The 26022-nt window shown below is 35.4% G+C and overlaps 3 protein-coding genes across 3 annotated transcripts in view; 1 reads left to right on the top strand and 2 right to left on the bottom strand.

The window, feature by feature from the left end:
- LOC143920396 (uncharacterized) overlaps positions 1–26022 on the top strand; it is a 443610-nt gene that overhangs the window by 196818 nt on the left and 220770 nt on the right. The gene's annotated exons all lie outside the window — the stretch shown is intronic.
- LOC143920486 (uncharacterized) lies at positions 5928–20939 on the bottom strand. The gene is made up of 17 exons (XM_077443366.1): positions 20693–20939; positions 13342–13446; positions 13108–13270; positions 12840–13039; positions 12632–12694; positions 12463–12548; positions 11056–11153; positions 10831–10975; positions 10649–10754; positions 10504–10582; positions 10335–10428; positions 9414–9512; positions 8924–9336; positions 8072–8143; positions 7892–7967; positions 7700–7769; positions 5928–7625 (listed from the first exon to the last, which is right to left on the bottom strand). The coding sequence occupies exons 2-17, from the start codon at positions 13417–13419 to the stop codon at positions 5928–5930; spliced, it is 3540 nt and encodes a 1179-aa protein (XP_077299492.1). The 5' UTR covers positions 13420–13446; positions 20693–20939.
- On the bottom strand, positions 25021–25938 carry ND-B17.2 (NADH dehydrogenase (ubiquinone) B17.2 subunit). The gene is made up of 4 exons (XM_077441882.1): positions 25764–25938; positions 25514–25655; positions 25380–25436; positions 25021–25309 (listed from the first exon to the last, which is right to left on the bottom strand). Exons 1-4 carry the CDS (start codon positions 25865–25867, stop codon positions 25181–25183), a joined length of 432 nt encoding a protein of 143 aa, XP_077298008.1. The 5' UTR covers positions 25868–25938; the 3' UTR covers positions 25021–25180.

Genomic DNA, 26022 nt, shown 5'->3' with positions numbered 1-26022 from the left:
AATATGAATGATATGGAGAACGAATAACATATTATATGTATGTACTATTTCATCATCATCACCCTTTCACCATCCACTACTGGATGATGAAAAACCTCTCTAATCCTCTTCTATTCCTGATTGATTTGCTCAACTTTCATCTAGTGCAGGGGTTCCCAACCTTTTAATCGCCCCATACTTCTGGAAAATGTTTGACTAACTTCGCAAATTTAAAGTCAAATTCCCAAATTAATAACAATTTATCTAACATCATTAGTTAAAAAAATTCGGATGTGATCAACCCATGACGTTATCTATATATTTGAAGAATATAAGAAGGTCACAAAACTAGTTAAAGATTACTAACTACATAAGTTTTATTAAATTCAATACTATTGTTACGTAAGGGTGGGTGGAGGATCCAAGTAAAAGGCCAAAGTCGTGTCACAGCATTTATTGATGATTAAGGAGATACACACACTGGCAGTGCTCCGTCCAGAAATGTCTTGATATCGCCTAAGTACCGCCTTATAACGGATAGGTCACTCGAGGCATCTTCCACACCCGGTTTGTTTACCTATTGTTATGGTCACGTACTCGGATATGTATTCCCACGACATTCAGTCCCACGGTATCGGTCACTTCTGAGAAGGGACCAATAACGGCCAACTCGGTGGCCATTGCTTAGCCTACATGCACTTAATAATCCTTGAAACCAATTATAACGATCGCACAGTGTCAGGGATGCGCCTCGGCCTAATCCGATTGCACTTAACCGGCGGCTCTCTTTAGTATATGCTACACTATTATCATTTTTATTTACCTATCATGTTTCTCTATCACATGCACGTATTTCAATTTCTTTTTAATTCTCCAATGCTTTTCTACATAAGGAAGAGATGTCATTACCGACTAAACAAATTGATCAAAAGCTGTCTTCTCCGTATCTGAAAACAATATTTTTATTTAAATATTGTTTTTTGATTCTGTTTAATTAATTAGCTCTGATTAAATTTATTCATTCAATTGTCTGAATATTCATCATGTTAAAGATTTCCGTAAACTCTTCATTTCCAAATTCACTTACTATCAGGAAATAGGTTTTATATTATATAAGTGTTATATGAATGAAGTAGTATTGTTAACAAGACCTCTTGAGATCAGTTTCCGCTTTCAAAAACAAATGTACACACAGTTGAAGTGATTCAATTTGCAAAAGGACCATTCAATGTAAATCCATTCTCTTTACAAATGCCAAAAGTTCACTTCAGTGTTAGCTTTTTCTTTTTTTTCATATCAAAAACACTTATGGTCAGTCGACAATTGAAACGATTCAAGGTCTTCGATAATCCCTTACATCCTCAAAACATGGGCACCGATTCAATATGTAATTATTTCGGTATCTGCGCTAATTGCAACATTCTTGTCAAAATTTTATTTTATGTAGATGCGCAGCAGTTTCACTTTCCTCATTAATATCAATGGCGACGTTATTACATCAAAAACCTGTTTCTGGTAAAAAAAAAAATATTATTATTTTTATGAGGTCGTTCAATATGATGAAAGTGTACAATTGTGTCATCTTATCACAGTAAGTTAATCACTACGATAATATGCGATGATATTAAATACAAACTATTCACACGGATGCTTTATTTACTTTTCATTGTGTGTGCAAGTTGTGTATTTAAATGAAAAAATAAAATTGCACAATGTAAACATACATACGTTGTGTTAAAATATAATTAAATAATAAAAATATATAGTCGGATTCTGTATAAGTGGGCAATCTCTCGTGTGAGTATCGGGAAGATTATTTTTTTCGTTAAATTCACGATTCAAGGTTGGTAAAAGTTGTCAATTGTCTATAATTTAAGTGTAAAATTTTTTCACATGGCGTTTGAGGCGCCAATATTTTGTTTTTTCAATTAATGTAAATTATATAATTTACATAAATATTAGTTGAAATGTTGTTTCTAATGGTTTTGTGAGATTCTATTTGATTTACCTCGCTAATAGGGCCGCCATATCTTTTACGATGAAAATTAATTTAAAAAATAATTTTTATACAAATTTGTCTTTTTAAAACATTTACCTTACTAAGACAAATCAATGAAAAAAATTAACCTTTCGTTTTTTAGGAATTAAATTAAATATCATCTCTATTTTGGTTTTACTTTCAAGTTTCAACTCTGCAAAAATGTTAGCCCTGTTTAAAGTTGAATGCCTATAGATATTATTTAAAGCTACAATATCAAACAGGTTATTTAATTTACTTCGTCTTCAGTAGGAAGGTTACTAGATAAGATTTTTACATGGAAATAATATGTTTTAAACTAGCAGATATGCCCATGTATAAAATTACATATTGCTAAATGCCAAAGATAATATATATGTATGTATACAGTTGAGCTTGCTTATTACAAGCATGGCTGAAGCAACATTAATTAATTCTGTTCATGCGTTCTTTCATAAAATCGTAGTTATATAAAAAGCAAGTTATCGAAATATCTGATATAAATTTCGTGAAAAAGGAAGGTCCTTCTAAAATATATATATTATTGCATAGAACCTCTGAACTCTGGTTGTTTCGAAACTCACTGTATCAGAGTAGCAGAATATTTTAATGGGTTTTTTATTGACCAGATATAAGTGATTTATCTATAAGTCCTTTATCCTTGAAAAAGGGGTCTGATTTTCAGTAAGTATTTTAATTTTTTTTTATTTTACATAGATATATATTATATACCAGGAAGGCCTAATAAGTAAACCCCAAAGCGCCTTCCTAGACAATTAATTACACACGTTGCAGCATTTTTATTACATAAATAGCTGTATTTCGATAGGCTGAAGAACACGAAATTACCAATTAATTAATTAATCCATAGATACAGACTTGTAATAATAAATATGTGACATAGTGTGTAGGATGGTTTTTTGCCAATTTAACACATTCAGCCCGGCGCATGATTTCATACATTTGCCCATGTGGCGGCACTGTCACGCGTATCGGCACCCAATTACGCGTGACGGCATTATATCACTTTATATAATGAGTTGTCCCTAAATCTTTAGAATTTTATAGGAATTTTAGTGGTGGGGTGCTCAATGAAGTGGAACCGTAAAGTTATAGTCCGCTATAGCACTATCCGCGTGGCCACCGGTGTAAAACCGGTGGTACACGCTGGGTTGAACGTGCTAATGGAGGAACCATATCAACAATGAAATTATATTGGCAAACTCTGATAGGAAACCATCGACTTGCAGTCACAAATATCGAAGTCTGACCAGCAGTATTAAAGATTAGCACGGGTTCGAACCCGGTAGCCTCTTGGTGCTAAACATAAACGCAACTACTGAACCATACTGCTGGTATGTTTCAGAAATCAATGTCATTAGTTACATAATGTGTTTGGAATTGAAGTATTATTTTCGAAGGACCATTTGATAATATGTAAGGATTACGTTCAGGCTCCAATGTAGTATAGTAAAACTCTCTCTCTTTTCTTTGTTTCACATTTATTTTATAAGTAGGTACACTTTCCTGGTTTTGCTCTATAAGTTGCATGAGACGGCTGCCGTGTATGGCACCGTTAACACTAGCGATATCTATGTACACCGATATGTATGAAATTTTCCATATCCAGTTCCCATATTGCAACCACAGGTTGCAATATGGGAACTGGATATGGAAAATTTCGTACATATCGGTGTAGATATCGCTAGGGTTAACGGTGCCTATGAGTGGGCTCGAGTGACTGAATTCACGTGTCTGCCTGACTGTGCGTGCGCATTGCAACTTATAGAACATTACATAAATTGGAGGGGGAAATATGTAGGTCTTAACCGACACAAGTCTGTCCATAATGCTTGCTGTTAAATAATTTTAGTCTGGGCGACGCCGGATGATTGCATAACAACTAGATAGCGTCCAACAAACCAAAATATAATTTTGCAGCCTTGAAATTTGTTATACAATTCAATAACAAAATTATTGTTATTTTTGTATTAATTTAATAATGTTTATTTGGAATTTTATTTATAAGTGTTGAATCACCACAATAATCCCGATAGACAAAACCTTGACATGACAAATTAGTCGTGCATTTATTTACATGAAATTAATGTGCACAAATTTATTGACATTCCGTTCGGAAATCTAATAATTATCGATATGTATGTGAATTTTATGTAGCCGTCGATTTTCTCACCATCAATCAGCCGAATACGTAGAAAATTAATTTATCGCCTTCTCCCGAGTCAAAGGTTAAGGTCTTAGGCTTCGTATTCACAGCGTGCGAGGCCGGACGGTTTCGACGGCGAAAATTTGACCGATATGTTGTGTTAAGTGATTGAATTAAAATGCAGTTGTAAATTATAGTATTTTTATTGTCATTTTACAAATATTATATGTCACCGTACACATTTTCGTTTCATACATCATATACATACAAATAATATAACAATTAAATTTTAAAATCCATAAAATTTTCAAGTTAAAAAAAATGGCAAGATTGTAAGACTAATTTCGTTTTTTATATGTTAATAATAATACACTTTCTTATGCTATTTTTTTTAAATTTAGAATAAACCAAAAAATGCATTTTTGAATAACATACGAGATTATATTTATTGTTGCTTCAATTCCTTTTCAATTGCTCATTTGGGTTTGGTGCAAACAATCGACAAGCGCCAGACAGACTAAACCACAGATTGACTGGATGGTTGCTTTAAACGCAATTCTCGACTTCACGAATGATAGATTGCACATCAGATGACGAGTAACCTTTCGATGTGCACAGATGCAATTATTAAAATTGAGTTGGATCTTTCTGGCGAGTTTAATAAGGCAAAATTCGGAACTAAAGTATCAGAAGCACAGAACGTATACAGGGTAGGTATGTCGGGACTTCGGGTAGATTTTGTTTCGTGTAAGTGCGAGCAGTGCGCACGCATAAGGCACACGTGTCGTTAATCTGTGCTTCAGTCTGTCTGGCGCTTGTCGATCGTTTGCACTGCATCGGCTCGTTTGTATGAATATTAGAGTGACGCTCATTTTGTAGGAAAAGTTTGATTTTATAGATGTTAAATATTATAAGGCTGTGGCTATTTGCAGGTACTATATCTACGAATTATTGGCTATTTGCAGGTACTATATCTGCGACAGGCGCAAAGCCTTCTGCGCATGCGTGTGAACTTATAATCCGATTATAATTTCTTACATTTAATGTATGCTAGACTTGTTTAATCAATCGTTCATTATACATGAGGCAAATAAATTTCACACGTTATTATAATAGATTTATATCATTTAGCTAGTTCACGGCTTGTTCTCGTATGTAGGTATTATACGTTGTATATGATAATAGTTTTCTAACAATTAATAATATTAACTAAATTGGCATTATATTTTTTACTCTACGTCACTTTACGAGTTTGAACTAAATTTTAAGAGTTTTAAAACAAAATTTTAACAGTAAACACGCTGACAGTGACAGTTCACGCGCATGCGCAGAAGACATTGCGCCTGTCGCAGATATAGTACCTTCAAATAGCCACAATCAATAAATATTTGGAAATTTTGGCACACAAACATAAAAAGATTCGACATCCCTGCTATAGAGCTTTGCACCTTTGGTCAGTGTTTCGGTATCAAACCTTTTTATAAATGTCACATATAGCCTGAAAATTTTTAAATCTACTTTCAAGATGTTTATGACTCGATTATTCAAGGGTAGTAGTAGTAGTAAAAATTGAACTGACACACCATTAGCAAAAGCATGTATGTATATCTTCATAGTGCCTCGGTAAATGAAAAGAAGTATAAATATAATTCTCATACAAAAGTTGACACGTATGAACATTCCAATTTACAAAATATACAATAAAAATAATTAATTCAGTATAATAATAAAATACTAGAGAGCTTAAACCGTAGGTATTATAAATTAATCAGTCGCATGTTTTTCCGAGCCGGACTGCCATCCGGAGTCCATCGTATTACTATCGCTACAACATCTCATGTGAATTGGCGCTACGTGATTTGTACTATCATCATTCTCACACTCGGGCATGTTATTACTGTTGAAACCCTCAACAGGCTCGTATCTCAGATCAGGTGCGATGCAAACCCCACCGATGATCCCTCTCCGGCTACCTTCGGACTGTGTAGCCAACGAAGCCTCGTTCAAGTCATCGTCAACATTCAAGAAGTCGTCCGAATACCTAGCGTTGTGCTGCATCATATGTACTAGATCTAATTTTCCGATATTCGCTTGATTGGCTCGGAACATCTGCTCGTCTAGGGCTTTTCTCCGCAGCGGAGACATCGATGGATCATTCACGTCGTTGATCAACATCAGAGCGTCCTCGACATATTTTCGTCTAATTTCGGGATCTTCGATCAATCCTATATCGTCGAACACCCGTCCTCTTATATTCAAGTCCGAGTTTAGTAATATTGACTCGTCGATGCCTTTTCTTTTAATGGCTGCAAAATTACAAGCGGCATTGTTTTCTTCTATGTTTTTCTTTCTTATTGAAACGTTAACGTCTTTTTTGAACATGGAGTCGTCACGATTCATTCTATGAAAGTTCTGATCGACGGAATTGTTCAAATAAGTGTTTTCAGTATTGCTCCGTCTTGATTGATTCATCGGACTGCCGTCGGAATCGACGAGAGTTGAGTCATCCATGTATTTTCGCCTCAATGGAGACGATTCTTCGAGGATTTTCCGCCTTGCACTTATGCTTTCATTACTATGTATAGAATTATCTAAGATTTTTGGCTTGGCGTTAGAATCGTCAACATCTTTCCGCTTCCGAGGAGAGAGCGAAGTATTCATATTACCATCATTTCGACCCAAAGACGATAATGACGAATTTAAGTCATTGTTCATGATTGGATCATTCCGCCTCATCGGCGATATTGAACTATTAGCATCGCTTGACTCATCCAAGCCTTTCCACCGAGCTTGAGGAAATGTATCCGACTCTTCAATGCTGCGATTTCTTGCTGATGAATTTAAATCATTGTTTATTATAATCAACGTATCATCGATGTTTTTTCGCTTTTGATTAACGATTGGGAGTCCGATGTCGCTCGGACTTCCGATCCGTTGAGGTGTCGAGATTCGATGGACGCTCGATCTGATTGGACTTGATCTCACTCTCAGACTCACATCTTCAATGAAGTGCTGGTCGAATGGTATGCTCTGACAATTTTCAATGTTTTCGATAACTTCAGAAATCATCGAGCAGTGGTTCGAGATTCGGCAAGCATTGTCGTTGCATTCAACACACATGGCCTGGTCTTGATATTGTAAGTTGTTCAATTTCGGACTGTGTTGAATCATTGCATGATTTAAGGCTTCGCTTTCAGGTGGCAAGATCGGGCTTTTCTTCTTTGACATCCTGTTTGGACTTGAGCATTGTAAGGATTGCGTATTTGGACTCTTCCACTGAATTCCATGAGATTGATGAGGTGATGAGGTGCTTTCTTTCATGCTGGAGAATCCTGAATGGTTTGGTCTAGGTCTTGGGGGTCGTCCTTTAAATACATGGCACGAGCCCACATCGGAGTCTCCCGAAGATGTGTCGGCGTGGTGTTCGATCGTGCCGATCAGTCCTGCGCAATATTCAACAGTCTAAAAATAAAATCGCAACATTATAATCAGTCCAATATGTTAAGTATAAGTAGTAATGGATATGTAATAATAACCTTTAAAGAAACGTTACAGCAACTAGAAACATCGGCAAAGTATAGTTCTGATTCTCCACCACGTCCATGTCTGAAAATAAAATAAAAAGTTTATAATGTTTGATGGAAACCAATAATATGGCAGACATATGCTTATAATTTTTGAATTTTGGAAACATTAAAAAAACGTATAAATAATCATGTTTGAAATACCTGGGCGATGTTTGTTTTTCAGATTGAAAAGCGAGGTTTTCTTCACCTTGAATATCTACAGGTATTGCATCAACATCTGCAGAATAAATAATTTTATTTATTAGTGTATTTATTTATTTCATGGAATAATCACATTGATATGAAAGTATATATTAAATAATTTGTAAATAAAATACAAACCAGCATTTTGAGAATGTTTTTGACACGTATGCTGAGAGTGATGACCGTCTTCAATCTTCTCCGGGAACTCATCTAAAAATAAATAATTAAGTCATATCTAATACAGAACAATACAAAAAAGACCAAATGGATGATATTCAGCAAGTTGGCGCACAATACGGTCAGCTCTCATTTACAGATCAATAACAGCGTGGTGGAGAGAGTGGATGGTTTTAGATATCTTGGGTGCTATCTGGGTGAAACGTGTGAAAGTGGAAAGGAAATTCGCGTTAGATTGGAGCAAGCAAGAGCTACATTCTTGAAATTGAAAAAAGTCCTAACCACACGTGATCTCAGTATAGCACTACGACTGAGACTTCTACGATGCTACGTTTTCAGCATCCTTCTGTATGGGACAGAAGCATGGACCCTGACGGATGCCACATGTAAGAAAATAGAGGCATTTGAGATGTGGACATATAGAAGGATGCTGAGAATGTCATGGACGGCGCGTCGTACCAATGCCGAGGTGCTTGCCCTGATGGGAAAACATGTCGAAGTGCTCAAAAGTGTGAAAAGGCGTAAATTGGAATACTTCGGACATGTGATGCGGAACGAAAAATACGATCTCCTGCGCCTTATAATCTAGGGGAAAATCGTAGGCCAACGCAGTCGGGGCAGGCGGAAAACATCATGGCTAAAGAATCTTCGGCAGTGGTACGGCCTCAGCACCCGAGCACTATTCCGAGCAGCAATGGACAAAATAAGAATGGGACATCTAGTTGCCGACGTTCTAGGAGGACATGGCACATGAAGAAGAAGAATACAGAACAAATTTCACCACTCGAACCAATCACTATGCAAAGCATGTACCTGAATTAGCTTTCGCCTGATGATGACATTCGGCTCGATGCACAATCGACTCATCACTCTGTCTATCATTGTCATCTATCGGTATGAAGTGACCTGGCGACAGCGGCAACACAGCGGCCTGTTCGTGGCATTGCAATACCCTGACAGATGAGTGCATTTGATTTGGCTGGTGACACATCCCCATACCAACTCTCAGAGACCCCTGATGGTGATGGTGGTGGTGCGACGAAGACGAATTCAAATGCTGATTTTCCAAATCACTTATGCTGCCGTGCGGAGTGAGTGAGTTTGGATACCCAGATCGGTTCGATTGGTTCATCATTGGGCAGCCGTGAGTTAAGTGGTTTGGAGAATGGGAGTGATGTGAGTGGTGATGCGATGGATTCAATCCAGAGTTTAGATGATGGAGATATCTAGAACAGTAATTGTATAGTTACAGCTTGATGTTTTATTCAATTGACTTGATCGGTTTAATTTGACGATTATTTACCGATGATGTGGAGTATATGGTGGAGGTGGTCCAAGTTGCCAATATCCACTGGGTGAATTTCCGAAGCCGTACGCACTATCCCCGGATGAGCTTCCAACCCTGGAAATTAAAAGTTTTTATTATTATTTATTAAGCTTTATATTGTTATCTAGGATTAGGCCTGGTATTTGATATGAATTATCAATTTATCGCCCTCATTTTAAACTTAAGCCTCTACTCCCCCTCTATGCTATTGTAGGAATATAGCGCGACTTGTGCTATTACGAATGAAAACCAGTGATCTCATCATTTTTCCTGTAAAAACATGCATAACTCAAGGGCAACGTCCCCTTTGCCCATTCCAGAAGAAAGAGTTCATCGCTCGATCGTAAAACGAACGAAACCCAACAGTGATGTCATCAGGCAACCGCAGCACAGGTCCTGAAAATCGTTTACACGTGGCAGTCGTTTACGCGTGGCTCACAACCGCATTCTCAAACGAACGACGTCCTGGCGCTGACCCCATAGCTATAAACCACACGTGTACTGAAGACACGTGCCTCGAAAACAGGTCAACACGTGTCTTTAAAGAAGGAGACAAAGAACGTATATAAAGCGACGCACCAGCTCCCAACACCAGAGTGAACCTCTGGAGTTCAACCAGCTCACTTCTCCAAAGCTCAACCTCTTCGTACATACAATAACCATTGTAACAATTGACCAAAAATAAACGATCCTCTTACAAACTACACAACATGTGTTTCGTTAGGCCGGGATACGGTCAACATACCTTCCCTGCCTTACACTACAATCAACCAAAGTTCATTTGCAACATTATCGGCTGTTATAATTAGGCTTGGTATTAAACATTGATTGTTATTTTATCGGGAATGCTCTATCAATCATTAATATATGTATGTATGTAGATATAATTATCATTACCTTTGATTCGAGTTTCTAGACCATGGAAACCAGCTCCAAGGAGACACCCTACGACCATTTACAGGATTTGGAGAATACAAATTACCAACACGACCTGATAAAAGAACAAAACTATCATCAATATATCCTCTAAAAAATCGTAATACATCAAAATTGATTAATAATCTACCAGAAGCCCAGAAACGTTGCTGCAAATCCCAAGACACGGCAGCAGCTGTCCGACATTGCGCACAACATTCACCGCAAACCTTAAAAAGATTAACCAATCAGCAAAAATCATATGCAAAACAATCACAATTCGAATTAACAACTACCTGAGACTGTTGATTGTGAGGTCTAGCAGTCTGATTACTGCTCGGTCTGTATAGAGAGCGACACCGTAGCTCCAACTGTTCCCAGTACATCTTCTTCCTCTCGTGACTGTAATGCAAATAAACTGTAAGTAAGTTCATGTGTGAAATATACTTATAATTGTGCATTATGATGGTGCAATAACCTCAAGAGTTGATACGCAAGCATCGCCGAGCATATACAAACGAGAACACCGACTACGGAAAGACCAAATATAGCTCGGAGGCAACGGTATAAAGCTCCGTGCACTACGTCACAATCACTAACATCTTCAAAAACACACTTTACAGCTAAAAAACACAATCCAAATTAAAAACACACACACACATAATTAAAAAAGTCAAACAAAAACACGTTATAAATTTATTACCTTCATCCAGAGTAGAATTGTGACTGTCCAATAGTACGGAAAAACACGTACAAATTAGCGTTTCTTCTTTGTAAAAACACTCTCGCAATGTTTGTAACCTAATAACGATTGTTTAAATTAATATAAACCTACATTTTGGTGGTTTCATAGTCGATATCTGGCGCTCTTCACTAGCTATATGCAAGTTGGTAAATTCAAGTGGCATTTCAAATAATAATGCGTATTAGTGACAATATGCATATACATATAATACTATGATTACTAACAAAATTAATTTAAAATTGTAAAATAGAAAATGATCAGTAGATCAGTAGCTATTAAAATAGATATAAGATGTATTGTGAACATAATTTAATAAATAATAAAAAGCATTTAAAAATCAAAAAATACAAATTTATATAACTTATGAGCTTACTATTAGAGCACCAGATACCGTTAAGATATTCTTCAAATTTTTTAAGATGTTTATGTACAAACATACATGTATAATATGGAGAATGGAACAAAGAGTGGATTATAATCTTAAAATTTTTGCGTTTAAATTGGCGACAAAATATATCGCACCTGATGACATCTCACAGAGGATAAGAAGTTGCGGTAAGCCAAAGAATTTGTAAATGATGATTCTTAACCGTTTGCCCGCGGCCGTCTTCTATGGAAGCTTTGCGTGACAAGTCTGTAGCGCGGCTGTCTTCCGTAGAATTTCTGAACTTTGCACGGGATTTTGAGCCTTATATGCGCCTATTTCAACTGTTTTAAGGTTCAAAATTGGTTGAATATATTACTAAGAGTTGAATGCCATCTATTCAATTTGCTTAAAATGAATATATACCAGTCAAAATTAGTTTTTTGTGGAATCATACTGAAACCTCGTTTATGTGACGTCACGTCTGTTGAACAATGGCGACGATACGTCTCAATTGTATGAAGAATGATTATTTGACAATTAAGCCAAAACTAAGAGATATATCATGTATTTTATTGTTTAAAATAATACTTTATGTGTTAATTAACATATCTGGTTATTTGAGTAAATATTGAAATCTGTATTTAAGGTCCAAAACTCGATTGCCAAATTCGCGAAAAAGGTACCGCGTACAGGGCTTCTTCGCTATATTTATTGCCGCGGGCAAAGGGTTAAGGCCTGTTTCCAAGGGACGCAACTGAAAGAACAAATGTTGACAATGCAACTGAAAATAATGACTGCGATAATTTTTTTTATTAGAGATCCTCGAAATTAGTTTTTTTCTGCTCCCATAGCACTATAGCAGTAATTACATACTTTCTAGCCGTTCTCAACATTCTTAGTTGACATCCTCAATATTGGTAAAACGTAAGAATCCATAAAGCAATTATCATAAGGTTAAAATCCACAGTTTGCTTCCTAATTATCTTATAATTAGTTACCTGTTCATATGAATCACCGTAGTTGTTATCGTCACTAAAACACACGTCAAAGCACACACCAAACAACATGCACCAACGACTTTTATCTATAATGTGAAATGTGCGGATTACTAAGAGCAAACGAGTGCAACATTCAAACGTTATACATATAGTGAAAAAAAAGTAATACCAAGTAACTATAGCGATTTCTTCTTCTTGCAAGACTCATCACACACAATCCAGTTAAACTGAGCTGAAAATTCATCAAAAATTATTATTTAAAAAAGAAAAATCTTAAATATATACTTCATTTCATTCGCCAACACATTATGGAGGACATATGGTCCAATTTAAAATCGGAAATATAATTTACATCGTATACAAGTAAATCTTATTACCATCGTAGCAGGTACAGGAGTAGGTATCGTTTCCAAATAGTGTAAGCTAGAAGTGTGTGCTCTGAGAACCATGGCTGCTGCCAAGAGACAAGCTCCGAGTAAACAAGAAGCTGTTCCCATTCCCATGCACCACCATACGTATTTTCGAGGTCCTGGAGGTACATTTTGAGTAGCCGGAGTCGTTTCAACATTATTCGTTCCTACAATAAGATACAAATCAATCACCATTCTTAATTCCAAGTTTAACGTTATTAGGACTTTATTTTACCACTAATTCGAGGTCTTGGAGGGGGTCTGGGTGGTAGGGCCGGTGGTCTTTCTACTTTTCTGGCGATGGTGTCTCCGGGACCGGTGGGAGCGCACTCCGCATATTGCCCGGCTGCGTTGGCAGGGCCTCCGTTGTTTCCACACGAGCATGCCACATGGTACTGCTTAAAATATACATAAGATTAGATAGACCATTCGTTTGCGGCTTGTTGTAGATGTGTATTTTGAAAATTACCTTGTGAAGGTCGCTGGAGACGGAAGCGGTGGATGCCGAAGATGGATCGCAATCAGCACACGGTCCACGGCTTGACATTATCGATCGATTGTGTTATTCATTCATCTGCAAAAAATAAAATAACAGTTTTAGTTAAAACTGAAGAATTATTCAGAATACTAATAAATATTTGTTCAGCACAAAAAATGCATAGAAAATTCAACAATCTCAACATATGAAAACATGATTTCATAGTCTTGAAGGTAGTTTCGAAAGCATTGTTTCATGTCCCATATATATGTACATATGTATGTACATGACTAGACGGTGGATGTTCATTAGGGCAATATTGATATTGTTAACTTCATAAAAAACTTTTTACTTCATCTATGTACGTAGTAATGAAATAAGAAGAGGCTAGTAATGAAACATAAAAGAGATTTGTAAAAGTAGATGAAGTTTTATGATCATGCGAAAATTCGAACTCGAGATTTTGACTGATTCGAACTCAGAATCGATCACTGATCACGTTTTAATGATCTAGAAAAAATTGTGTGTGTGTCTGTGTGTATTTTTTGAACACCGTTAGTCCTATCGAACCGAAACTTAGTATCGGTTACTGAAATTCTAATCGATACAACATAAAACATTTTCAAATTTTTAAGTTGACTAGAAATGGTACCTCCCCTTATAGGTATCCTCTTTTTTTTAAAGTTTTTGAATTCAATAATCTCCCAAACCGGACTGAAATTTCTTTAGATGTAATATAGATTACAAATTTTATACCCTGATATTTTTTCCTAAGCCGGAAGTATTTTATGTTTTTTAAGAAACTCTTTGGTTTATTGAACTGAAATTTCATATCTAGAAGTTTAAACTGAATACGTAGTTATGTACAAAATTTGGTAAGCATCCGTCAACCGGAAGTGGCAATTTACTCTTGTTCGGTTTTTCTTCCACTATTTTTTTCGACCTCTTAAACATGTGTGCTCTTCACGAAAAAATTCGAGTATAATTATTGTATTAATGTGATGAAAATAAAAAAAATCGCTAAATTTAATAAACCGGAAGTGGTATTTTTTTTCTCTTAGAAAAGTTAAAAATGTTGTGACCACGATTCTTTCCACACCCCTGAACGTATCAAGCTGAAAATTTATATTTGTATTCTTTGCATACTAACTTAAAGCTGATAAGGTTTTGGTCAGAATTCGTATACCGGAAGTAGTATTTTTTTTTTTAATATTTCATTATTTTATTTTGACCTTTTAAATTATTTTTATTTTCTTGATATTTAATTTGTATAATAATTATAGTGGTTTTAAGTAATAAAAAAATTTCAAACAAAATCCGACAGCCGGAAGTAGAAGTTTTGTCTTGTGTAAGTTTCGCTACAGTCAAAAATGTTGTAACCACGATTCTTTCCAGACCATTCGCTCTATTCACAAACACGACTTCCAAAATCAAAAGCTCACGTGCTTAAGTCGAGTAACTAATAAAAAGAGTTTAGTTTGAACACATTGAAGCTTTTTTCTATGTACAAGGAGAATCTTTAATATTGGTCAAATTATATTTTTTTTACAATATTGCGGATTTTCACATGTGCGAGAGCTACATATATCCTGTCCACAATAAGGTTCAGGTAAAATTTTACATTACACCTTGCGACCTTCAGTATCGTATTTCCATTATGTAACAGTCAGGTAATAAACACGGGACAAAAGCTTTTGGGTATACTGTGTTATTTTTTTCTACCTTTGATAACAATCACACTGAACTACCTGCAATATCAAAAAGGCTTTATCCGTCGGGTAGAAATGTTAAATATGTACACGTGTGTTAGTCGAATCTGCACAAACAAACAATACCAAGCAGGTAGAGGTTTTTATTATAATAATAGATAGGTAGATCGAAATAAAAGTAGAATAGTAACACGTAGAACGCGGTCAGTAAACTTTTACCAAGGTCGCACAGCTAATTTAACAAATCTTTTTTTCGCACTAGTTTGAATGTGTATAACATTAAAAAAAAAAATCATCTACACATTTAACGGCAAGTTTTGAAAAAACGTATATGTACTTTAATTTATCGGTAGGGAACTGGAAGTCTGCCGAGCAGGTTAAACCGGAAGTGAGGGTATTTTATTTTATAAAGATGGCGAATTGAACTTGTATTATGCTAGTATACGCAGTTCAATTAACTTTTTGTTCAGGGCAAAGTTTGCTGAATCGAATGCGGAACGAAAGCGCGCTGTAGAAAAATCAGGGTTGTCTATACTTAAGAAGATAATTTGTTTTCCTATATATATTAATATAATAAAATCCGAGTGAAACTCTTATAGGAGGCCATCAGCTCATATATATTAAACCTGAGAGTGACCACTCACTACTCTTATTAGAAAATTCTTATTTTTCAATTATAATTATAATTAGAATATAATCCATAGCTTATTTTTTTTATTCGGAAGTCTTTGAAATGTTGAAATTTTTGGTGCGTGTTTTTAATGCAGTTTAAAACGTATTGTATATCGGTCTCCGTGATTTGACAGAATGTTAAATTACAGAAAACGCAAATATCAGAATGCAAAGATCGAAAATCGAAAGATCTTAAGTCGAAAGATCAAAAAAAATGGTGCATGGTAAACGGTACATACTCACTTAATTTGCGTGAGCAGGATACAACAGGAACAAGAGGAACATGCTTTTCCTCCCGTGTTAAGGTGCGCGCGCAGAATACGGGAGGAAAAGCATGTTCCTCTTGTTCCTGTTGTATCCTGCTCGCGCAAATTAAGTGAGTATGTACCGTTTACCATGCACCATTTTTTTTTTATCTTTCCACTTAAGATCTTTCGATTTTCGATCTTTGCCTTCCGATATTTGCGTTTTCTGTGATTTAACATTCTGTCAAGTCACGTAGACCCGTATGTATCATATATGTAACAGCGGCCAGTAAGCGTTGTTCAACCCACACGATACAAATATGAGTCAGCGGCCACCATAGTGTTAAACTAACCCTAAATATATATTTATAAATATAGCTTATATAAGCTCACCTAAATGCACTATGACCTCTATTATGAAAAATTCATAATAATAATTTTACTTTAACAAATAAGGAGGATAATAAACATTATCTAAAATAATTTTAATTAATTGATAAAAGTAGCCAGTAGCATAGATTAGTGGATAGCATGTAATGCTTTTAACTGAATGGTCAGGGGTTCAACCCCAGGCCCGATGTTGCTGTCTAGACCTTGGATATGTGACTCCAGGTCAATAGAGTTTGTCTATTTATCTGATTTCGTTAAAACGGTTCCAAAAAATTGGCAACCTTGTCCTGTTTCTCGCAAAATTCGAATTTTCTGATTTATAAAATCATTTTTCAAATCCTGGCTATGGCCTTACCCTAACCCCATCTTCGCTAATCAAATTTTGGTTAAAAATAATATTTTTATTTTTGTTTTATATTAGAACTTCGATCTTTTTTAGGAAAAAAAAAATAATTTACGAGGTTTTCTGATTAGTGTCCGTTGACATTCAAAAGTTATTTTTGGAAAAAAGCATGTGTGATGGAAAATAATAATTCACACCCTAGTGAGAAAAGTGACTACCCAACTAACTAAAAAAAACTTTTTTTAAGTTATAAAATGAAAATAGCTTTTTTATCTTCTTTAGTTTTAAAATGTTAGTTTTTTAAAAGTTTTGATCGAGATGAAAAATCAAATAAAAATGACAGACGTAAAGATTGGTAGCCCCGTTCGCGAATTCAATCAGCGAATTTTTTCGCAGTCGAGCGTGTCACGGACATATTGTTGTTTTGAATACGTTTAAAAGTAGATAAACGCATGTTGCTATTATATCAGTGGCTGCTTCGCATATAAATCATGTTAAGAGTGCAGTGGCGGCTCGGGGTCGTCGCACCTGTCCACTCCACTCGACTGCTCAAAAACAATATCTTGTAGCCGTTGCACATTGACAAGCCATGTAAACTAACGTTTCCCGCCCAAATAATCAATCTTGAGAACCACTGGCCTAATCTCGGCACAGCATCTTTCTCTTACAAAAGTATTGAAGAAAAAAATATAAAAGAAAATGGGCCAACTTTAAACGAAACTATCGGTACAGTTGGTACCTAGTACGAATAAAAATGAAGGTCTTTCAAATCCGATCTAATTCGTTGTTTCGAATTAAACATTTGGGACCTTCAGACAGGATCAGCCCGAGGCTTTTGTTGTACACGTTCTGCACAAATCAGTGGTACTCAATTTTTTTTTGGATGTGTCATTGAATTGCGAAACTCTATTTACAGAATTCAAAATGGAAGAAAACAGTTGTATCGTACTTTAAACAACACATGCTCGTAGAAAAATATACATATACATATATAATATACAAATATTGAAAAAATATGTAATATGATATATTTACTCACTTACACGACGTATAAAATCATAGCAAAACTCAATTTTCAAAAAGATACTAATACAATTCTACGATAGATACTATTGAGAAGTTTGAACCGTAGAATATAAAAGAATAATCAGTGTATAGTTAATGGATAGATATTTATACATTGATATATAGTAAAGAGATTCAAATGGCAATGGGCGGGTCATGTGGCTAGAAGGATGGACGAAACGTGGACAAAAGAAGTGCTTGAATGGTACCCGAGAGAATACAAGAGTAAAAAGAAGACCGCAGGGAAGATGGGTAGACGAAATTAGGAAAATGTGCGGGGTGGAAGCGTGTTGGAGAGGCCTTCATCCAGCAGTGGGTGGCGAATGGTTGTAAATGATTATGATGATCGGTTAAAAGTAAGAAGTCAAAATTTACTGTTATTACCGGTAATGTTCAATATTAAAAATCAAAATAGGATTTTTCATTTTAGCTTATCGTTTTTTTAATGGGTTAGTTTTCAGATACATATTGTTTTTAAATAACATTGAAAATTCAGAAATCAAACATTTTTTAGGAGAAAAATTTATATGTTTACAAGGTTTTATTAGTTTTTATATTATATCTATGTATGTATGTACCTATGTAAGTATATATGGATTTTTCGTGAACAGATTTATCATAAAAACCTGCATGGCAATTTTAAATGACTGTAATTAGTTGAATTCATTTTATGTGAACGTGATGTGAATTCATGTCTATTACACGTATTCTTACACAAATTTAATCACTAAAAAGCACTTAAGCACAATCAACAAATTGTTCCATCTTGTTGGATTTTTAAAGTACTTGTTTCATGCTTCGCGGACTTTTCAATTTAATTTTTTTGGCTGAGAAAGGTTCAGAATAGTTTTCATTAATGACATAGAGTTATTATATTGTTGATGGGCTGCAATTGTCGGTAAACGGATTATTTCGCACACTGCGATCGCGCACACGGCAATTGTTGCCACGAAAATCGCGAATACGGAATATCTGGCACTCGAGTTCTCGTTAGTATGATTGTTCGCGTGAGTTACTCTCGATGGATGGAATTGTTCGCGTGATGGAATTTTTGGATGCCAGATGTTCCGTGATCGAGATTATACATAGTGACGTGTGCGAGAATAACCACTGAATCGTAATTGTCATGCAACATCAAACAATCAAAAATAGCAAGTTCAATAGTCGGAAAACACCACTACATAGTTTAAAGTATCTTGCAATATTTCAAACTAGGAAATATTGGATTTTTGCAACGGAAATGAAAAATTACATATTTTACGATCTCACACAAGTCTACAGCCATTCACCATCCACTGCTGGATGTAGGCCTTTCACACACTATTCCACTCGTCTGCTTTGCGCAAGTCTCATCCATCTCACACCACACATTTTCCTATCTTTCTTTTACCCTTTTGCATTCTCTCGAGTACCATTCTAGCACTTCTTCTGTCCATTATTTTAACCAGGCGGCCCACCCATTGCAATTTCTTCATTGTATCCACTACCCTTGTCATACTTCTCACACATACATACATTCCACTTCCTGTCTTTCCTCGTTATGCCAAGCAAATAGCATTCCATACTTCTTTGAGTGCATTGGACTTTGCCCTCTTGGCATTCACCGTCCGAATTTCGCATCCATACGTAATCACTGGCAAAACATATGTGGCATTTTTTTTAATTTAAAAACGGCATTCATTCGTCCGAATGCACTCCATCCTAATTTCATACGTCTTTTTATTTATTCTTCTTTAATACCAGACGTGTCTACTATTTGTCCTAAATATAAATAACTATTGACTACTTCTATTTTATAATCTAATGAAATGATATCAAGCATAGATATGCAATTACTATTGAACACTATTTTGGTCTTATCTAAGTAAATTTTAAATACTACTTCTACTGTCATCAAAATTAATGAACTCGGCAGTAGGGATCCCAAATAATCGAATAGTAGCTTTAAATTATTTATTTGTAGTTTTTTTTAAGAAGTTCAAGATATAATTAAAGTATTAAGAGAATCATTATCCATAACATATATAGAAGTAGAATGCCTAGAATCGCTCCCAGCCTCCAAAAATATTGCTAAAAAAAGTTTGTTCATTGTTTGCAAAACTTCATCTCTCTCTCTCTCTCTCTTCTGACTTTCCGTCTCTCTCTTCGATGGCTCGCTTTTAGACGATACTTTTGTTAACAATGACCATTTTATGCATTCTACTTCTATGGTACCATCAAATAGAACTAAATGTGCTGTAGATTGAAAATAAAAAAATAAATCCGTATAAAAAGTATTCGAATATTCAGATTTGGGATCCCTATTCTGCAGTAGTGAGCAAGTGTCATCCATATCATCCCACACATTTTTCAAATTTCATCTACCTATCCCTTTGTAAGCTTCTTTGCACTCTCTCGGGTATCATTCGAGCACTTCTTTTATTGCCATTTAAATCTCTTCACTCTTCATCACACCAACTACCATTGTAGTGCTTCTCACCCACGTATTCCGCTTCCTATCACTTCATATAACCCCGAAAAAGATTCCCAGTCAGTGGTCAACAACAAAAAAAAACGGGATCTGACGCGATCACATCTGTCGAATGTCACCACACATTTTACACAAAGCAAAAAGCAACATATGGTCTCACAACATATCTGCACCATATTTAAATATTATAAAGAGCCGACATATATATATTTTATACACAAAAATGGCGGCGGACCGTTATTTATAATCTAAAAAATAAAAACAAATTAATTGGAGCGCACTTTGAGAAACGCCGACGCGCGGATAGATCCGCAACCCGCTCACATCATTACAATATTTAAGAAAAAACTAAGACGAGGCTTGTAAGAACCAAACCCAAGACTTAAATTCTATATATTATGATCACGACAATAAATATGTATTCATTTGAATGGAAACCAGAACTTACCGTAACGAGCAGTGGTCGAATTTCGCACGGAAACGGAGTTGTTGAACTTTCGGGTGTCCGTTGTCGTCTCGTTGAGACACGAGGCGGGTCCTCAACCGAAAACGGTACCTCGACTCTTCGGCCGCGTCAGAAATGGGGCGCTGAGGGGGCGCAGTCCCTCGCTAGGGGCATCCGCCTCGCACAGAGTCAGCCCCACTCGGCAACACGAACACGGCAACTGCTCCAATACTCGAGTCGGCCGCTACCTGCTCGACCGCTCACCCTCACCGCATCGAAACAACTACCGCACAAGCAAAAATAAACCTTACGACCGTCGCGATAAAGAATACTTTCGTTCGACAAGTCCGTCAGTATTCGAGTTTGAGCCGTGCTTGCAATATTGCCCCTTATGGATACTGTAGTAAGGACTATTTTTGGTTGAAGGTGCGACTGAGACGCCACCTGGCTTAGAACCTTTCGCCGCCGTATGCCTTCGAAAGGTATAACGTGCTCTTATTGGTTAAACGATTTTCGCCTCTATGCCTGGTGGTGGTGAGGGCTATATTTGTATGTGGTTTGTTTTCGGTGCATCTGTTTTGAAAAGCTCACTAATGCAAACGAAATTGATCCTAAAATTGATGATTTTTAACGTTGTACAAAGAAATGTTGCTTGAATTGTTTTGCGTGGCATTCTTTTTTTTGTGTTTCACCTTTCTTCGAGTAGAACAGGCGCTGTGTCGCTATGAACGAAATCTGTGCGTCGAGCAGTGCTCCTCAAGGCTCATGGTTATTTTATTTATTTTTATAATTTTCTTTCCGCCTTTAGGGATTTTATTTTGTGTTTACTTTTCATCACGTATTCAATGAAAAGTAACAATTTTCACAATAAAAAGCTCGATGATTGGCGTAGGTGTATAAATCTAAGAGTCTACGGAATCGAAGGAACATTATATTAATATTTTTAAATATATAAACCATCAACATATGTAGATCAGTGGTTAGCATGTAATAAATAATGATCAGAGATCGGCGGATAAGTTGTTTATGCCCACAAAAAATGGTTCATTATTATCAAACTTTTTTTTGCTCTCTTGCTTTGTAGGACAATAGTATTTTTTGTGGGCAAAGCAACTTGTCCGCCGATCTCTGGTAATGATTAAAGCCCGGACCCAGAGGGTGCCGCGTATTGTTCAAATGTTGTAAATGCATTGTTAAAGGTTTGCCGAACCTTTTTTACAAAGGATTTACAACAATGGAACAATGTGCGGCACCTTGGCTATCCTACCTCTAGTAATGATTGTGTGGTCGCGGGTTTCATTTCTGACTCTGTTGCTGGTCAGATCTGGTCGATCACTTCCTTTCGGAGTTTGCCAATTTATCTGATTTCATTGGTTCCAAAAATTGGCAATGCCGTCCTATTTCTCGCAAAATTTGAATCTACAACATCTAATCATATGTTGATATTTAAAAATGCTGTAAAAATTTGTTCGTATATGACTCTATGATGATTGTAATGTTTGATGATATATGTTTGTAATTGGCCTTGATTAATATATACTTATGTACAATGTTGATAATAGATGTCGTGTTAATAAAAATGTATAAATAAAGAAAAATACTAGGGCTGTGGAGAAGGAGTCGCTAAAATTCGACTCCGATTTCGGACGACAAAAGACAAAGGTGTCGCTGATCTGCATTTATTGGGACGTTGCAAGTTTTTTTTATTTTTGGATAGTTTTGCACATGCAAATAAATAGCGTTTCTATTGTGTACTGTCGCGATTATTCCCAAAACTCACTATCCTGGGGTGTTTTCAGTGATATTTTATCCTTGTATTGATTCCCATATTCAAAGAAATATAGGAAAAACTTGTTGAAATAATAACAATAACACGAAGACACGCCTATCATAGCTGGAGTATACCAGAACATGCCGTGCCGCACTTTTGACGTGTGTTCTTACCATTACTCTTATTATATTTAGTAATTAAATACTCATGTACATTATAAATATAAATGCGATTTAAACGCGAAACCGGAGATGGTTGTTTGCATTTTTAACGACTAAAAAACCCTGGAATAATTGAATTTTTTTTTACGTTAATTGTTCAAAATTTCCGTCATTTTCCACTTCAACTACCTGACTCATTTTTGTGTATTTTCCATCATTATTATTAGGACTTCAGATCTTTATATGCGCCATTTTGTATAAATAGATACTCCAAAGATATTTGAAAACTAACGCGATGAGAATAAAATTCCAAAAAATGTATTATTTTAAAATCGGAGTCAGATTGTAAAAAAATGTTGGAAACCAAGTTGTCTTCTTCAACGACTCTACAGCTCTGATATATTTTATTTTAAAAGAAAAACCAACAGTCTTAAATCAAAACAGAACAAATAATAAAATACATTACAAAAGAATATGTACTTACATATAAGCAAGACTATCATAAAATAAAAAACCAAAAAAAATGCGCCACATACCATATTTTCATTCGAATACTACTCCCGTTTTTCATTGCATTTCCTCATACTTTTCATCATGCAAACATATATAATTTCATTCAAATGTATATATATATATATATATATATATAGCCAGTGGCGGACTGGGACTGAAATCAGTGCATGCCAGGAGTCAAAGGGGGCCCCACCCAGGGTTAAAATAATTTGTCCCCCCCCCCCCATATAACAAAATTTTCTTCTTTCCATAACGCTAAAAATCAAGGGAAATTTTTTTTTTTTTCAAAATTGGGAATAAACAAATTTAGGTACAAGAAAAATGGCAAAAGCAAAATAGATCCATAAATTATATTGTATATTTCGTTTTAACCCTTGTCCTAGGTAAATATAATGCATCATAAAAGAATGCGGCATAAAAGCGGCTTTTACTTTCGGTAGAAAACAATCAGGGACGTCATTTCAGCTTTTTCTTTGGGGGGCAGGACAGGCAAAGATTGGTTAAATTGAATTTTTTTTCAAAAAATCTTTTTTATATCGGAATAAAAATGGAAAATATTCTTTACCTTATTGAGTTATAAAATATGAAAAAAAGTAAGCTTATTTTTGAAAAAGTAATTATAAAAAAATATTATGTAAAAATTTTTTTCCACCAATCTTTACATAGTCAACATTAATCGACCATCAAACTGATTCTCCAAAAAACTATCAATTAACTTAATTTCTACCGACTGTCTTGTCACTTTATCTATGTACATATATGTACGTAATAACATTAGATAAAGTTTTGTTTTGTTTTTTTTCAAAGCACATAGCAGCGATTATTTTATTAGTTACCCAAAAGTAACATACATAAGAAATACACGTAGCATTCATAGATCCATAGTATCTCATTAATCATTAAATTCATAATATTTTCTAAATTCACACTATTCCTTAATTTAGGCGAGTGCCCCCCTATGGCCCCCCCAAATTACGTCCCTGAAAAAAATGCATAATATTTTCAATTAATGTTAATCGAAAATCGGGATTTTGGGGAGGGGGCCCCTATCCTATATTTCTATTTACATGGATGTGTCTAGATTAGGAATAGATTTTATATTCGGAAACTGTTTAAAATTGTGTATTTAAATCTTACTATATCATCGAAGTATAATCAAATGTTATTTTGAAAGTATGAAGTAAATTTAAATCGCTGGTTGATGATGAATCGTCCTATCAAAATTGTTTTGAGCAGTTCAGTTTATATTATTCACGAAAATTTGTTTATTCTCATTTTTATTTCAGTAGTTAATTGTTACATAGGTATTGGTATATACATAATCTTGACGTTGGAATAGGCCCGGCAAAAGGGCCCACGCAAATGTTGAAACTTACATTTCAAGCCTAATAAAAAAAGTTAACCGATCCTTGGGCTGTTAAAGCAGGTATTAGTTATTTGTGTATATCGTAAGAAATTTGTTTTGTTGAAATACCCAAACTTTAGGTCCTAAAGTTGCAATATCCTATACATTTTTACACACGTGAAATAGTTAAAAAGTTATTTAATTTTACTGAGGGCCCATATTTTCTAACAGATAGTGGGGCCCACATGCCATCGGGCATGTTCGCTTGTATGGCCAGTCCGCCACTGTATATAGCACTAATAGCATAAAGTAAATGTTCATTATAAAACGTGCGTGTAGAAATGTTCACGACTGTGTGAACATTTCTACATCATTCATTAAAGTACACGAATTTTCACACACACACACATATACGTGAAAGTACAAGAATATTCATAAAAGCCATTCATGTAAGAAGAGATGTTCATGAACATATATAGATATCTTTAAAGTTCACACGCGTGCAAAATTATGGACAAAAATGTTCACGAACGATAATACATTATGTAAATTCAAATTAATTTATTTATAATATCCATTATAATTTACAGCATTAAATAAAAACATATATAATATATGCAATCTAACAATAATCTATTTTCTATAACCTCGCGGTTTCGATAGATATTAGTCGTAAAACCAAGTACTTTCGCAGAGCATCATTATTTAGTCTTCGGAGTCCAAGCTTCGATCTTGGGCTGGGTGGTGCTGTACGGGACGTATTGACCCTTGGTACCTGACATATTTTCAGTGTGGTCGGACATCCATTTGTATTTCGGTCGGGAGCCATCCTGCAACAATCACATCGGATAAGACTTATGCTAACATATAATACATTCGAAATGAATACGAATGAGATACCTGATGAGGCAGAAGGTCAGTCTTGTAATGCATCCAACCGAACCATTCTGGTGGGATCTGAAACATTTTCAAGGCGGTGCATGAGATTCAGCAATACATATGTAATCCTATAACGGATTTAAAATCTAATATACCTGACTGCCGTCGTACCAAAGGCCGTAGTTCGGATTGTATTCTACCCAACGGTTTTTGGTGAAGAAATACTTTGGATTTTCAAAGTATTTGTTGCCGTATTTATCTTCGCCGACTAGGACACCATGTTTCAAATCGTCAGTTCTGTGAAAATCATTAATATTTTATGTAATTATTTCATATGAATGTTTGAACATATGATTTTTCAAACGCCTATGGGATATTTTGATAATTATATAACTGAAATCTAACCTATACAGTTTGTAGTAGGAGCTCCAAAGACCACCATTTTGTTTGATTATACTGTAAAGATTGCATACTTTATCCAAAGCGAAGAGCTTGAAGTATTTCTCCATGATGGAGAAATACTGAGGATCGGACTACTCGATAACGTCAACACTGACACCTGCAGTACGCGCTCCAAACAGCTGTGAGTACACCCATACCCATTGTTGCAAATTTCATTTTTAAAAATGTTATTTTGAGATATATCTACATACATAAATCGATT

The sequence above is a fragment of the Arctopsyche grandis genome, chromosome 12, assembly GCF_051622035.1.
Source record: "Arctopsyche grandis isolate Sample6627 chromosome 12, ASM5162203v2, whole genome shotgun sequence".
Lineage (NCBI taxonomy): Eukaryota > Metazoa > Arthropoda > Insecta > Trichoptera > Hydropsychidae > Arctopsyche > Arctopsyche grandis.
Note: the sequence above shows the minus strand (reverse complement) of the source record. Positions and strands in the feature narration are given on the sequence as shown.